Raw genomic sequence first — 17,195 nt, forward strand, 5'->3', positions numbered from 1 at the left:
TTTGTACCCCACCCGAGGAAGACAAAGGACAGTGTCTTAAGTCACACCCTCTAGTAAAGTGGTCTTCAAGGTGCCCCAGGGAAACAAGGGATGTATTGCTGGGTCCACTCCCTTACTAAACCAACAGTCCAAACCCCAATCACTGCCTTCTAGGTGATTTGTTCTCACAACGATCCTCTCTATCCGGGAAGAACTGTCCCTGCAGATTCCAAAGACAGCGGCAGGTCTGCGTTTCTCCCGCAGACCAGCTGGCGGGTTCAAACTGCAGACCTTGCGCAACCACTACACCCTAAGGGCCCCTACCCTCTATTAAAGTCAGGCCGTAAGGCCATCCTAATCCTGTCCATTTGCAGAGAACACCCTCCTCAAGGGGGCTGTAGCTACAGGCACAGAGTCCAGAATTACAATGTGTCGCATAAGGAATTCTGGCTAGAAAGGGTCCTCTTAACTGAGTACCACTCCTACATTAACTTCATTTCCTACCATCTTGAGTAGCGGTTATGAAATAGATTCAGTTGGTTCTGTTTTATGATAAATCCTTGTTGTAGTAAAAATAATAAAATATGCACATAACAGTTCAAAAAGTGCTCTGGTCAATCTTTACAGCGCCTGCAGATAAATGGAATGCACTCAGACAGAGCACTTGGAAAATTAGGAATCATTAGGCTACTCTGCGTCCATTGATGTGGAAGGTCAGCAGTTAGACCGGATGTGACCAACCTTGAGAAAATTATTATTGAAAAATAAATTTCTGTTTTGATTTATCTTTACCAAGCCAGGGTTTTTCCACCTCAGTATTACTGGCATTTCGAGTCGGTGATTTCTTGTTGAGGGGACTGGCCTCTACCCATGACAGTTCCCCCTGTAGTTGATTCGTTTCTGATTCATGGTGACCCAATAGGACAGCGTGGGACCCGCCCCACACGTGTGCCAAGCCTGTTATCTTTATAGAAATAAACGGACACATCTTTCTCCCATGGAGCCATTCGGGTTTCTAACCACCCACCTTTCACTTCGCTGAGCCTTTATTGTATCACCAGGACTCCTTCTCGATGACTGTGTGTGGTTGTCAGGTGCCATAAGCTTGGTTCGGACGCTTCGTGATCCTGCGTACAGCAGCCCGCCACAGCGCGTGGCTCTGTGCCATCCACGCGACCATTGTATGTTTGAACCCTTCTGTGCAGCCACTGTGGCAGTCCATCTTGTTGAGGCGTGTCCTCTTCACCCCCCACCCCACCCTGCCCCGGCCTTCTTCTGTACCAGGCCTGGCATCTTCTTTTTAGGGATGAATCTCCTGATAATGTGTCCAAAGTCCGTGAGACAGAGTCTTGCTATCCTCACTTCATCAGAACACTCTGGCTGCACTTTTCCCAAGATAGATGGGTTTGCTCCTCTGGCTGTCCCTGGTCTGGTCAATGTCCTTGCCCAAACCATAATCCAAATGTGCCCATTCATCATCGGTCTTCCTTATTCAGTGGACAACTGTCACATGACGTGAGGCGATTGAAAATACCACGGCTTTGGTCAGACACAGAGGCACATCCTTGCTCTTCAACCTGTTAAAGAGGTCTCCTATGGCCGATTTGCTCAATGCAATACGCCATTCGGCTTCTTGACGGCTGCTTTCATGAGCTCTGATTGGGGACCCGCACAAGATGAAGCCCTTGACCACTTCAGTCTTTGCTCTGTTTATCATGATGTTTTCTATTGGTCTAGGAGCGAGGGTTTAGGTTTTCTTCACATTGAGTTGTAATCCATATTAAAGTCTGCAGTCCTTAATCGTTCTCAGTCTTCAATGTCAATAAAAGCACAAATAAACATCTCTCTGGTCTTCTCTGCTTTCAGCCAAGCTCCATCTGACGTCAGCACGGATATTGCTCGTGCCCAGTCCTCCTCTGAGGCCGGCTTGAATTTCTGGCAGCTCTCTGTTGATGTATTGCTGCAGCCGTTCTTGAATGATCTTCAGTAAAATTTTACTTGCGTGTGATATTAAGGATACTGGTTTGATAATTTCAACATTGTGTTGGGTCACCTTTCTTTGCAATGGTGGACAAGCAAAATGTCTGCAGATATTGCTAAATGCCCCCCGGGGTGAGGGGGAACCTCACCCCAGCTAGAACTTTGGCTTTACACAGTGGCATCACAACATTTTAATTATTTAGGTTCTACTTAGGAGGTCTTTTCTTAATACAAAAGCATAAACTTGATTATCGGTAAGGTGTTTTTATGATATAACCACTAAATATTGGAGTGAATAGCACTGTATAATTGTGAGCATATGAAATAGGTCTGAGAAAATGTTTAGAAATAAAAACACGAATTTAAGTCACAGTAAACAATCAATATATATGTTTCTCATCCATCTTATTACATAAGTTTTATTCAAGGAATGCTTTCCAGGAAATATTGTTCATTGCCCTACTGTCCTTGAAAAACAAAAATTGCTAACCTTATAATAAAAAAGACATTTATCTCTTTGGTTTTTACTGTTTTTTAAATTTTTTTTTTATAAATACTACTTAAAATTGAACAGAGGCTCATTTCATTCTTTTTAATCCTTTGAGGCTCATTTTTAGTTCTTGAATTCATGTTGTATTGTCCCATAGTTTTGTTCTTGTTTCCTCTTATAGTGATATTTTTCCTCCAAAAAAATCCAGCATTTGAATGAAAAAACAGTAATTTTTTCCATTGATGCTAAATATAAAGAAAGATCACTTTTCACTGATTGGAAATTTCTCTAAATTGTATACAAATTATAGTTTTTTCTATAGCGTAAACCAATATGTAGCTTAATTATATCATTTACTACTCAATGTTTTCCTTTCTCGAAAGAAAGATAAATTCTGGGGTATTGTTAGTGTAATTAAGTTATTGAATTCTCAGTAGTTTTCTTGTGACATGAAATATTTATTATATATTTCTAAGCATCATATGTCTAGATTTTATTAGTTTCTTATTGGCTATGAGTCCATGAAACCTATTGACATAAACTCTGGATTTTACAAGAGGAAACTCAGAAGAGAGTGGCAGATATTTTTTCTGTGTCTGTCCGGATGGTGGTCCAGTTGTAAGCAAGGCCAGAGGAGCATGGAAGTGGCCAGTAATTCAAGAGTCAGTCGCACGAGGCATAGTTATATTTTTAACTACAGAAGGCTGGTTCAATAGCTGCACTCAATTTGAGGTTGTTTCCCCTGTGGAAGGCTCAGCGTGGTAGCTTTAGGATAGGCTCAGTCAATGGATTCTTTTTTACTAAGAGAAATGCTCCATGGGAGGTCCCTGGAGGAGTCAAGTCATGAGAAAGCACAGGCAGCCTTTCATGCCTCACAACACCACGCGGGGAGGAAGACTCTGACCTATTTGAGGGCGAGTCTCCAAGACGCTGCTGCTGGAGCTCTTTGAAAAAGAATCAATTCGCATTATCAAAAGAAAGCTGAAAATGATAGCAAGAGGCTGCTTTTATTAGGGAAACTTTTCTCCCGTCTTAGAGCCCATTATTTGAAGTGCTGGAAATTGGTCGCAAATAATATTAAAATGCACATTAAAGACCACAGCAATTACACATGGCGAGCTTGCCGATCTAGGGCCTCTTTGTTATCTCCCAGTTGAGCAGTTTGAGGCATGGGGAAGCCGCACCATGCTTTGAACTTAGAGCATGCATTGTTAGCAGTCTGCGGCCTGAATTCACACTCTGGGCGCACCAACCTGGTGATGTTTATACAGGTATTTGCACCGATGAGACATCAAAGCCGTGCATACTTTCCCCTGCTAACTCTCCCAGCTGCCATCAAGTCATTGCTGACTCAAAGGGCCTAAGTAGGGTTTCCGATGCTGTAAACCTTGCTAGGAGCAGGGGCAGCCTCCGCTCTCTCCCTCTGGGCGGCTGGGAAGTGCCGACTGCTGACCTGGTGGCTAGCAAGCCGCAGCCACAGTAGGCTGTTAATTATTGTTAATTTTTTTGTTAATGATTATTTGTGGGGTTTTTGTTAATTATTACCAATAATCAAATCAGTCATTTGGGCATATATGATGGAAGGCTGATGTGATTGTGGTCAGTGTTCGTTTTCACTGTCATTACAGGCTTCTTCTCTCCCTAAAAGAATGAAAGTGACTTAGCTGGAAAGGGCGAGGTGAAATCAAAGCCTCTTGTTGTCGGTAGTGATGGAGGTGGTTTTAAGTAAAGAGTGGCAATATAGCCTGAACTATGGAGTCCAACATGTTTGGATAAAATGCTCCCAGCTTCTTTGCTTACAAGTTCTTTTGTTTGAATAGGTTAATTCAGTTTTTTGACCTTGGTTTCTTTAAACAAAAGCCGGCATGTTAATGACCATCTCAGGATTGTTTTCAGGATTAAATGAGCTAAAGTTGCTGGAGGACCTGGCATCATACCTGGAACAAAGTCAGGACTCAAGGTGGCCTTTTGGACTCCTCCCCTTTACCTTCCCCTAAGACATGGGGGGTGGTCTCAAGGAAGCTTGCCCAGAAAGTCTCTCCCTACTCTTCCACCAACGCTACATCTCTTTTAGGGTCTGAGATGAGAATTACTAAAGAGCAGCCAGATGGTGTATGGAGGAAATCGGCAATTGTCATTATGGCTCTGTGGTGAAGTGAAATTTCTAAGACAACTCTTCTATCCATGTCTCTGTAACAGTCATCGGGTGAGACTACGCAGATCGGGTAGGTGACACGCCAAGAGAAGGGACTGGTTGTTTAGTCGCCATCCCCCTGGCTATACGATGCAGAAACAGTGGATTCTCTGGATGCCAGCATGGCACAGTGGACATCCCTGCTGGAAGTGGCGGAGGCAGCGACGCCATGCCACACTGAGCCCTGTGACTGAGGGAAGGAGACCATGAGACAGAGCAGCGGAGCAATGCAGAAACCGTGAGCTTACGAGCCGCTGCAGTGCATGCTTTTCCTAGCCCATGGAGGCAGAGACCAAAGGACCACAGAACCACCAGGATAAGAAATTGAGGACCAGAGAGAGACTTGGCCGAGGAGAGTTGTCCTGCTGTGGATCAATGACTGCATACTTATTGTTTTCTGATCCTAACTTGTAGCAACTTATTAACTGCCCGCATGAACCCCATCATTTTGAGTACTGACTGTAAATGCTATAGGGCCATTGTAGATGATCAGACACAGCAGAGAAAGAGAGTGCGGTGGAAGGAATGGTTGGCATCGGAGTCGGTTAAAGCCTGGTGGCACTTGACCTTGGGCTGGTTTGGAGCTGGATCCTCTTCTCCCTACTGAAGCCAGAGGAGGTCAGATATGGCCTCCCCCTGTTGACTCAACCTCAAACTTTCATTGAGTAGCCTGTGGTAAGACACCTGGGGATGAACGGTGGGGGAATCCAAAGAGGATTTGATCCTGGTAGGAGGGGGCTCTACTTAGCAAAAGGAAATAAGACAACAAAACCACAAAGCTTCGTTTTCCCTTTGGGTTTGGGACACTCAGCAGCTATGTCACCAAGTTTGGGGGTTGTATTCTTTCTGGCTCAGAGTGGTGATGGCTTCAAACACCCTGCCTGGCCTCATGGCAGATTTGCTACAGTTTGTAAGTCCTCGTCCCTGCTAGTTGAACATACACTGACTTACTGCCATCAAGTCAGTGCCGATTCATAGCGAACCCCACCCCTTGACTTTCAGAGGCTGTAACTATTTATGGGAGTAGAAAGCTCAGACTTTCTCCCAAAGAGCCGCTGGTGGTTTTGAACTGCCTACCATGCGCGTCACAGGGCAACTCATAACCATTACACCAGAGACAGCTTAACGGTATGCAGCAAATCTACTACTTGCTAGGTAAGACTCACAAGCTCAAGATTAAGAATTCACGCAGTGCGAGAAGAAATCTAACAGAGGAGCCTGGGCTTCATTACCAGAAAAAAAAAATTAGAACTCCAAATCTGTTTCCTGAAGGATAAACTTAAGGGACTAAAACTTAGCATTTGCATTGTTCTCAAGGGTAACATGAAGTGGGCGAGGGAGGAAGTACTTTTAACCCCCATCTAAGAGAAAGCATCTCCAAAAAATGCTATATAAAATTATAATAATAAAAAATGGCTCCAGGCTTTCAAGAGCATCAGCTATTCATGTTGACAGGTCGAAGTGCAGAAGATATTAAGAGGTAACTAGTTAAAAATTAAAATAATCATCGTCCAGTGGTTCTGCTTTTGAATTTCTCCAGTGCTTTAGAAAATGACCACTTACAGGGTTTTTTCCCCCACTAACAGTGGTGAAATATCTTCACCTAGGATTGCTTAAATTACTGAAATGTTCTTTACCTACTTAACTAAAAGCTTTGTCACTAGAATCACTAGCTTAGAAAGCATAAAGGTACACTACATACGAATGAGTTTTCTGTGTCATTAAAAGTATGCCTTTAATTAACACGGGATAAAATTCCAGGTAGAATTCAGATGAAATGATCTGTGCAAGCCATACAAAACTCATGCAATAAATATATTATACCCCAATTCTTATCACTGAATTCATTTTCTGTTTTGCATATGTAATTTGATCCCATTACTTTATGCAGCAGGTGTCAGAGGTTATGGCTTATCCATGAATTAAGGTATTTATTCATTCATTTATTCATCTTCTTACACTCTTCTTTAGTACCTGCCAGAAGCCTGGTACTTGCTAAGGCAGGCAAGAAACTCAGGCCTCGACCCTGCGCCTTCCCTAACCCATCGACAGAGGTAGACACCTGACACTATCTTACTGGGGAAATTCTCAGGGAGAAAGAGGGAATAATTAGGCTCCGAAGGGAAGTGAGTAATTGTCTCAACAGAGGGCAATGCTTGCACTGGAAGGTGGATAAAAAGAAGCATGATATGGTTGACGTAAACTGGAACTTTCTGAGAATGACCCCAAAGCAGGGAAGGATGATAGAGGGCCACCATCAAGAGCATGACTCCTGCGGGCAGTGGGGAGGAGAGGGGGACACTTCAACACGATCTGTGTGGACTTGGGACGTGGACCTCAGGCAGTGTTATGGGGAATCATTTAGAGGAAAAAGACTGAAGGCTAGAGACAAGTGACAGTTAGAGGCTATTAGTTCGGCCAGAAAGGAAACAGGAGTAAACACTGGCTGTTTATTCATTCATCGGTTCAACAAAAATTCAACTTCCAGCCATATGCCAGGTACTGTTGCAGGCGGTAGAAATTCAGCATTGAGCAAACAGACAAAAAATCCCTGCGTGCATGAACTTTATATGCTAGACATAAAATAGCAGACCCCCCTTCCACCCCCATCTCAGTTGGTTTTTCCAGGACAGAGGGTTCCTATGTGAACCGTTGTTTCATGTATCATTTTTAACAGATGAAGAAAATTCACGTGTGTCTACATATGTAATGGGAGCCCTGGTGGCATAGTAGGCTATGTACATGTTGGCTTGCTAGCAGAGAGAGCAGTAGTTCCAAACCACCAGTCACTCCAAGAGAGAAAGATTTGCCCTTGTGCCCCTGTAAGGAGTTACAGTGTCGGAAATGCACAGGGGGCAGTTCTCTGAATCCGAATGGACTTGATGGCAGTGGGTTTGGTTTCTAGTACACACACACACGTGTGTGTGTGTGTGTGTGTGTGTGTGTGTGTGTACCCTGTAAAGGGTTGCTACCTGTAAAGGGTTGCTATAACTATAGATATATGCTATGACTATATGTGTGACTATCTATCTATCTATCTATCTATCTATCTATCTATCTATCTATCTATCTATATATATATAGCCATAGAAACCCTTTACAGGGTTTCTAGAGATGGTGAACCTTTACAAGCACCTCCACTCTCTCTCCCACTGAGCTATTGATGGGTTTGCATCATGGAACTTATGATTGACAGCCCAGTGCTTCACCCACAGTGCCAGCATACATGTACATAGGTAAGGGGGACTTCAAATGTTCCTGGAAAAATGCTACTATCTTTTTCTCTACTATTCCTTTTTTCCACAGACTTTCCAGAGCCCCTCTGGGGATGCACATGCCCCGACCTGGTGTGGTTGGTGTGTGCCATCCAGCCACGTCCAGGTGGTCGTGACCAGAGGACAGAGTTGCACTGCCCCATGGGGTGTCCAATTCTCCAGTCTTGATGGCAGCTGATTGCCAAGGCTTTTTTCCTATAGAGCCTCTGGTGGGTTCGAACTGCTAACCTTTTGGCTTGTGGCAGAATGCTTAGCATTTGTGCCACCGGGGTTCCTTGTAAACACACATGTATGCGAGTATGTCCACAGAAGCATGCACATGCGCTTTTTAAACCCAAAGCATGAAGAGGCTTATTGGACTAACTCACTAGTTAATGGCTGTATAGTGTCCCATAATACTTTAATTTATTTAGCTGGCCCTACACTGATGAGTAATTAGACTCTTTCTGCTCCGTAGCTATTATAAACAATGCTGCAATGAATATTCTTATTCATCTCTCCCTATTAACCTTGCCTTTTGTTTCATTTTTCGTTCCCTTAAGGTTTTATTACCATCTAATTTCCTAAGTATTTTGCTTATATTCTTCACTGTCAGCCCACCGCCACTCCACGCAGTAAGTGTAAGATCTCAAGGCAGGGATTTGCCTTTGTTTTATTCCCTGCTGTGAACCCCGCCTCCAGAAAAAATGCTCCCCCCGTGTTTGCTGAATGAATGAACATGCCACATGTATGACTAGACCTAGGGAGAGAACAAAAAAAACCCAACAACCAACAACCCTAAAAGGAGAATGATGGCGACTTGAAAAGGTAGACGCATTTGTAATTTAGACACTTCGTCACACGGCTCTTTATAGAGCCAGGCCTTGCAGCCTGGGCACCTGTGACATCTGGGGCCACCTCTCTCGTTCTCTTGCTGCCCTGTGATGTGCAGACTGCTTTAGCAGCATCGTCTGCTTCACCCCAGCTGTGACAGCCTGGCCGATCTGCTGACATGGGCAGAGGCCCCGTGAGAAGCACTGCTGTAGACGGCTCCCCCACAACGCTCACTGCAATGGCTCCTTCTCCACAGCCACCACGCTTCTCTCAGCTCACCTTCTGCTCTTGGAAAGCGAATGACAAAAAGTAGTATCTCCCGTTCGCATTCGCATCTCGCGTGCCGTTTTCGCAGAGCCACGCTAGCGTGCGTGTCCTCTAGCCTGTTGCCCTGTAGCACGGATGGAACACAGGGAATGGATGAAATCAGACTACTAACCTGGAAAGAATATGCCTTTTGCTCTTTGTTTTGTTTTTTTTGAGTGTGATTTTATAAATCCTTTTTCAAAATCTTCAAGCTATTCGGATTTAACGAACTGGCCCTTCTCTAAAGTTACAAACACTGGCTTTGTAAATGCCTCAGTTGCGACTCCACAGATGTGGCTGTGAGTGTCAGCTCTCCTAATGACTAGCTGGGTGACCTTGGGGAAGTTGAGTATATTCCGAGCTGCAATTTATTCACCTGACAATTGTGGATGATAACATTTGCTCTCTCTACATCGCTGGGTTATTGCAAAAATTAATTTTTTATGCCAAGAACTCTTTCACAGTTGCAGGGGGTGGGGGTGGGGTCCCACGATCCTTACTGTGAAGATTTTATGGCACACTGCCGGGATCTTGAGTCCCTGAGTGGTACAATCGGTTCACAAGCTTGGGTGCTAACTAACAGGCTGGAGATTCGAATTCACTGAGAGCGGTACCTCAGAAGAAAGGCCTGGCCATTAAAACCCTATAGAACAGTGGTTCTCCACCTTCCTCATGCCGCAACCCCTTCATACAGTTCCTCATGTGGTGGTGACCCCCAACCATCACATTATTTTCGCTGCTACTTCAGCACTGTCATTTTGCTACTGTGATGAATTGGGTGACCCTGTGAACGGGTTGTTCAGCCCCCGAAGGGGTTGCGACCCACAGGTTGAGAACTGCAGCGATAGAGAGACCCCACTTCTACTCCGACAACCTTGAGCTCCCCGGGGCATCGGAACGGACTTGACAGCAACTGCCTTTTCATTTCAGTTAATTATTTGGCTACTGTCCTGTGACCGAGAGTGTCCCCAGAGCTTGTTGCTTCTTAGTGCGTCAGCAGGCACCTCCTACTGTTCTGAAGCCCCAGACACTTTTGTGCTCCTATTATACCATTGTCCCCACTCTGCCCCCTTAACACAAAACAATGACAACTTCTCCCCCCACCCCATTTGTTCATGGGCAGCAAGTGAACATTTTCTTCCTGGTTTGCCTCCAATTTTTTGCTCAGAGACATCATTCATATAGCCTCGGTCATCTCCAGCCTGGGCACTTTGGAGCCACCCCCCTCACTTGGGTTCCCGTCCCAGGGACCTGCATCACGGGGCTGACTTACGAGGATAGAACATCCTTTTCTTCAAAGATCTCCGGTGGCTTAATGGGCTCTACGTTGAGCTGCTAACCACAAGCTCAGCAGTTCAAACCCACCACTTGCTTTCTACTCCGGTAGCTGCGGGCACTTCCACTCTGCCCTGTAGGCTTAGTAGGAATCAGACTCAACTCCTTGGCAGTGAGTGTGAGTGTTTGATCACTTTATTCAGGTCCCTGCCTCTGATTATAGGCATCTGGGAGTCCCTGTTGGCTGATGCAGAAAACCTGTCACCAGCACTGTCGTCACCCTCACCAACTCATTCTCTTTGCTGCTTTTCCTTCTTTGTACCGATGCTTCTTGTTTGCAGTGGTCTCCCCGCTAAATGTTCTTCCGTTTCTCCACCGTCAACCAGTTCCTTCTTTCAAACCCACTGTCTCTACCGATCCAGATCCCACCCTAAATCCTCAAATAAATGGATAAGCTAATCACTAACTTTATATGGAAAGGAAAGAAACCCAGGTGTATTGGACAGGGTTCTCTAGAGAGACACACCAGATTGCTAGTAATTATATATAAATATATTTATAAAGATAGATATATAATTCAAGAAATAAGCTGTTAAATAATATACAGATAGGTAATATAAGAAATTAACAGTTAAAATATAAAGCAGTGAGACACTAGCAGTCCTTCAAGTTTTTGAGAGCTGCCAGTTACTAGTCCCCTTCTGTAGAGAGAGCTGGGCTATATATACCCAGGCAACAAACTGCAGGGCAGGTCCCCAACTGTCATCTACTGTCAGTCCCCAGCTCCAGAGATGAACATTCCAATCGTGTGGGCTTAAAGGGACCTCAACTTAGAGTGACACAGTCCACAGGCTAGGCATCCCACAGGTAGTGCACCCCTTTAAACTGAGACACAGAACAAGTAAGCCATGTATCCCTCTGCCCTTCAGTTTATCCTACTTGTGTTTATCGGCCAGGCTGGCACAATAAACTATAGCACCAGGTTAAAGAAAACACTTTAAGAAATGAAAACAAAGTAGGAGGCCTTTCACTCCCAAACTTTAAAACCAACTCTATGGCCATGGTAATCAAAACAGCTTGGTACTGGTACAAGGACAGATGTGAAGACCAATGGATTAGAATTGAGGGCCCAGAAATTCAACCAAGTGCTTATAGACACCTAGTCTTGAATAAAGGACTAAAACACATTAAGTAGAAGAGAGCCTTTTCAACCAACGGTGCTGGAAAAACTGGATTTCACCTGCAAAAGAACGAAAAGATCCCAGACCTCATATCACGTCCAAAAATGAATTCAAGATGGAGCAAAAACCTAACTACAAACCACACTATTATAAATACCATCAATGAAAAAAATAGAAACAAACTTGACTTCAATACAAGCTATAAACATGCTACTGAACATAATGAAAAATATCTACAGTATAGAAGACAAAATAAAGAACTAGGGCCTACTGAAATATGTAAAAAATGTAAAATATGTAAAAAATATGTAAAAACAGACATCATCAAAAGAGTCAACAGAGACCCCACAGATTAGGGAAAGAAATATATCAGATAAGAACTAATCTCCCAAATCTATAGAAAGCTATAGCATCTTAGCAAGAAAAATACAACTCAAAAAATGTACAAGACATGGACAAACAATTTACCCAAGATGACATTCAGGAGGACAATAATTATTTGGAGAAATGTATGCATTCATTACCAATATAGCAAATACAAATTAAAACAAAAATGAGATATCACTGCACATTGACACTTTTAGCAAAATTCAATAAAACAATAATTTTTAGCAAAATTCAATAAAATAAAAAATGCTTGAGTGGATGCAGAGAGATAGGAGTGCTTTTTAAAAAAATCATTTTATTGGGGGCTCTTACAGCTCATCACCATCCATCCATCCATCCATTGTGTCAAGCACATTTGTATATTTGTTGCCATAATTATTTTCAAAACATTTTCTTTCTACTTGAGCCTTTGGTATCAACTCCTCATTTTTCCCTTTCCCCCTCCCTCATGAATCCTTGATAATTTCTAAATTATTATTATTTTGTCATATCGTACACTGTCTGATGTCTCCCTTCACCCACTTTTCTGTTGTCCATCCTCCAGGGAGGGAGTTATATATAGATCATTGTGATCAGTTCCCACTTTCTCCCCCACCTTTCCCTTCCCCTCCTGGTATCACTACTCTCATTATTAGTCCTGAGGAGTTTATCTGTCCTGGATTCCCTGTGTTTCCAGCTCTTACCTGTACCAGTGTACATGCTCTGGATTAGCCAGATTTTTAAAGTAAAATTGGAATCCTGATAGTGGTAGGGGGAGAGCTAGAGGAAAGTTGTATGTTTCATCAGTGCTATACTGCACCCTGACTGGCTTATCTCTTCCTTGTGACCTTTCTGTGAAGGGATGTCCAATTGTCTACAGATGGACCTTAGATCTCCACTCTGCACTTCCTATCATTGACATTGATATGATTTTTTGTTCTGGGTCTTTGAAGCCAGATACCTGATCCCATCGACACCTCATGATCTCACAGGCTGGTGTGCTTTTTCCATGTGGACTTTGTTGCTTCTCCGCTAGATGCCCGTTCGTTTATCTTCAAGTCTTTAAGAGCCCAGACGCTATATCTTTTGATAGCCGGGCACCATCAGCCTTCTTCACCACATTTACTTATGCACCTGTTTTTTCTTCATCAATTGTGTTGGGAAGGTGAACATCACAGAATGCCAGGTTATTGGAACAAAGCGTTCTTATTTTGAGGGAGTACTTGAGTAAGGACCCAATGGATCGGAGAACTTTTACATTGCTGGTGGGACTGTAGACTTGTAGGACCTCTATGCTCTATGGAAATCACTGTCACTTCCTTAAACAAACACATACCATATGATCCAGCAATCTCTACTGGGGATGTACCCTGAAGACATAAAGAATACAACACAAACAGATGCACACCTATGTTTATTTAGAAAATAACAGCATAGCAAAAAAAAAAGAAGAAGAAGAGGAAAGACACAACCAAAAGTCCCTCTTACAGAGGAATGTCTAAACAAAATCTGGCACCTTCATACTATGGAATATTATGTGTCAACAAAACTAGAGAGCATTATACTTATTAGAAAACTTAGTCAATCTTACCAAGGTAAAGATTTGATAACACTGTTATTATAAGGAAAAAAGAAACAATGCTTTAGTTTTGGTATATATGCCCAAAGACAAGGCTTTGATGACTTAAAGGAGACCAGGGTCGGGGTAGGTACAGGGAGAGGGGAGTGGTAGGATTCTGAGGGAAAGGGAGGAAGGACTGAGGGGGCGGGGGAAGAAAGAGAACCTCATATGTGGAAGACAACAGGATTTTGTTGTTTGTTTCATTTATTGAAATGGACTGTTTATATACAGTATGTTTCTTTTAAAAAATACCCCACAAAAATCACTCTCAAACTTAAATAGTGGTTTGAGTGGCTAAAATAATAATATTAATAAAAGAGAGAAAAAGTAAAATTGAAGTGGACTTGCAGCCTTGGAGTCTTTCCTGACAAACACATTCACTTCAAGAACCAAAGAACAAAGCCCTGCGTGGTCCTGCGCCTCCCTCAAAATCTCTACCTAAGCTGCACCCAGGGTTGCGCCCACTGTGCTCCTCTGTCTTGCGGAAGGGCTTCCTCTGTGTCACTGACCTGCTCCTTTACCCAGCGCGAAGTCCTTCTCCAGACACTGTGCCTGGGAGCTGTTGGGGACACACACAGCCCTTTTATCCTTTTATGTTTAAGATGACTTTTTTATGAGTTGAGTGATTTTCTTGTATCCTTTATTATTGGAAGTAACAAGACAGGAATAAATGAGTGTGCCCCCTTTTTTTGCAGGGGGATGGGGGTGGCTCTGGATCATCTCCTGACTCTTCTTGTGATGTAAGAGCATAAACATCGTTATAGTTGTCTTGTCAGTAGCAACTCAAAACCATGAATATTCCAAATGAGTGTGTCTTCTCCACCCCACCTGTCTGTTGTCGGGTGACTACTTCTTCAACTTCTTTATACTTAGAACACGTTTTTTATTTTGTTCTCTTTGCTCATTCTGATTTGACAGTTGATAATTCCTCCATTTAATTTTAACAGAGGGTATTTTAACATTATTCCATTACATTTAGACTCATCATATTTATAATACACTTGAGAGAAGTAGAGAGCAAGCATACTTTGTGTTTGTATAAGAAAGGTGGTGTGTAAATTTGCTTTATGTGATGCTCTGATGAGTTATTTTGCCTCATTGATGTTCTCCCTACCAAAAAGAAAAAAAAGAGAGAATTTAAATTACTTTGTTTTTCTAATGAAAATACAACCAAACAAAAATACAAGTATTAGCCAATGCCTTGTGTCCATTAAACAAGATAGAAACAATAAATAGCAAAGGATTTGGCCCAAGTGATACTTTGCTGACTATGAGACAGGGCAAGATCTCCTGAGCAGTTAAATGAAGGAAATTATTTCTTCTGTGCACCGTTATCCTGGTTCCTCAGAGTCACCATTGTAAAAGTCGTCTCTGGGCATCATCTCCTCCTGCATGACAATAGGAAGCTGCCCAGGTCTCTGTGGAATACCTGTGAATCATGTAAGTTGTTCCCATCAAGTGTCACGCGAAGCTGAGGAAACAGCATTTCTAAATAGCCCACATGTCCAGTGCCCAAAATACTCATTCCCCTGAAATTTATAGCAATGTCCAGAATACCAAGGGCCCAGAGTTAACGTGAAAGGGCTCCCAGGAGCTTGTGAATGGCAGGTTCCCAGGGCCTTGCAGACGGGTGCTTGGTCCTCGCCTCACCTGTCAGATGATTGCACTGAGACCTGCTTCCCAGGATCTCATATACACAGCCGATGGCATGGGGAGAGGAGAAATCCAAGCGGCTGTGCGCTGCAGGGGCTTTGTGCTTCCACCTGGTACCAGCCCAGGTCTCACTCCACTGGGCTTAGGAAGCAAAGCCCGAGACTGGTTGAAAGTGAATGGGGAAAACGTTACTTTGGTTCATCGAGCAAGGACAAAGCTGGCACTAGCGTTGCCAAAGCAAGCCCCTGGTAAAAAAAGAATTTTCAATGTTATGCGTGTATCCCAGGAATAAATGGAGGGGATCAGGACTTTGAGAAATGCTCATGGGGATAGGGATATGGTTGTGGCTATGGTATTGGGATAGGGTTCCGGTTCTTAACCAGGAAGTGGCTTATAGGACCTCCCAGTTCTAATACTGCCCTAATTGTTCTGGCGACATCCTTCCAGTGAGTTTTTATTTCTTCACCAGAGTCTGTGGTTCCGGGTCAACCGCCCTTTTGTTGCATGTTCAGTGGGCCAGAGCAGTTTCTCACTGACACCCACTTGCTGTGATCGGTTCCTTTCCCAGGAGGAAAGGACGCCAAAGCAACAGGTTGCCAGAGGGCAAGAACCAGTTCATTCTGGACTATCCAGGAGCTCTATGATTCATCCTGCCACATGGTCACTCATCTACTAGGGGTGGGACCATAGGACAGACTTGGAAATGTCTAGCATTACACAGGGCGAAGTGGATGAGGGTGGGAGTCTCATACCCGTGTTGTATAGTGTGGTTACGGTAGTATTTCTAAGAACTAGTTCTTTGAATAAGTCAGTTTTGAAGATCACCAACTTTGGAACCCTGCTCTCATATTTGGCTTATCACCTGTTAGCTGGCTGATTTGGGACAAGTTTCCAAACTCGGTTTCCTCACCAGTAAAATACAAATAAATAACAGGAGCCTATAAGGGGAACTATAACACTCGTGAGCCCAGATCACCTTAGAATCTCCAACTATCTAATCAAAAGGGCAGCCTTTACCCATGGACAAGTTCAGAAGGATTCGAAAAGGAGGAGGGATGGAACCAGGAAGCAGGGAAGGAGTGAGACAAGCCATGGTGTGATGAAGGGATTGCGATGAATGAGATGAATCAAAACGTGTGTGATCTGTTGAATGGAAAACGTAGGGTCTGCTCTGTTAAGCCTTGACCCAATTCACAAGGAAAAGTATTTAAAAAATAATAATAATCTGCAGTCTCATAAGAGGGCTTCAGAAAATGGAATGAGATCATGCATCCCAAGGGCTTTCTGGTGTCCCCGTACATCATAAGCACTCAGCTCACGGCAGCGGTGACTGCTCTGACTCTCACTAGTCAATAGAGTGTCTTCGACTTTAGGTTTCTCTGCACATCATTGAACAAACATGCCTCAGAAATGGATTCCCTTTGAAGCTAATGAAGCTGAAGCTTCTAGACTCCTCATTTAGTTCTAAGACACCATACTTAATAATCGTTTTCTTAATTTTATATTCTTTCCCCCCACCCCCAAAAGGCCCTCCAGACTTGTACCGGGCGATAGCTTCTGAGTCAGACTTCAGAACCTGGGTCTGCGTCGGACGACCCTAGGACTTTCATTCTGTCTCCTTTTTTGTGTTTAGCAGAGACATTCAGAAGAACGTCTTCCAACAAAGTGTAAAACCTTTTCCCATCCCATGTGCCCACTTGGTAACCATATTTAGACTCCATTATTTGAGCCCCATATATTCTGTATTGCATGTTCAAAACGATCCTTCAAGTGAAATGGCTTATAAAATTCAAAAACCTACTGCCATGAGGTCGGTCCTGACTCATAGTTACCCTGTAGGACCAAACAGAACTGCCCCTTTGGGTTTCTGAGACGGAAAACCTTTACCAAAGCAGACTGCCTCATCTTTCACCCGGACATCATGTGGATCGAGTTGGCCACCTTAGAGTTGGCAGCCCAGCACATACCTGGCAGTGCCACCAGGGCCCCAAATGGCATATTAGAAATGAAAACTGTAGGAAACTGGAATATGGCTATCAAATTCAAGATAAACATCAATACT

At 43.5% G+C, this 17,195-nt stretch overlaps 1 protein-coding gene across 8 annotated transcripts in view; it reads left to right on the plus strand.

The window, feature by feature from the left end:
• Positions 1-17,195, plus strand: part of ATRNL1 (attractin like 1) — a 647,203-nt gene that overhangs the window by 416,460 nt on the left and 213,548 nt on the right. For 3 of the 8 annotated variants that reach the window (XR_012780437.1, XM_075535000.1, XM_075535001.1), the window contains one exon: positions 1,846-2,437. The exons of the other annotated variants lie outside the window; for them this stretch is intronic. Coding sequence is in view for 2 of the 3 variants with exons in the window: in XM_075535000.1 (XP_075391115.1) it covers positions 1,846-1,860 (15 nt within the window). In the remaining variant the exon portion in view is untranslated. Of the gene's footprint in view, positions 1-1,845; positions 2,438-17,195 lie in introns of those variants that run through there. 8 annotated transcript variants of the gene reach the window in all.

The sequence above is a fragment of the Tenrec ecaudatus genome, chromosome 16, assembly GCF_050624435.1.
Source record: "Tenrec ecaudatus isolate mTenEca1 chromosome 16, mTenEca1.hap1, whole genome shotgun sequence".
In the NCBI taxonomy this organism is placed as follows: Eukaryota; Metazoa; Chordata; class Mammalia; order Afrosoricida; family Tenrecidae; genus Tenrec; species Tenrec ecaudatus.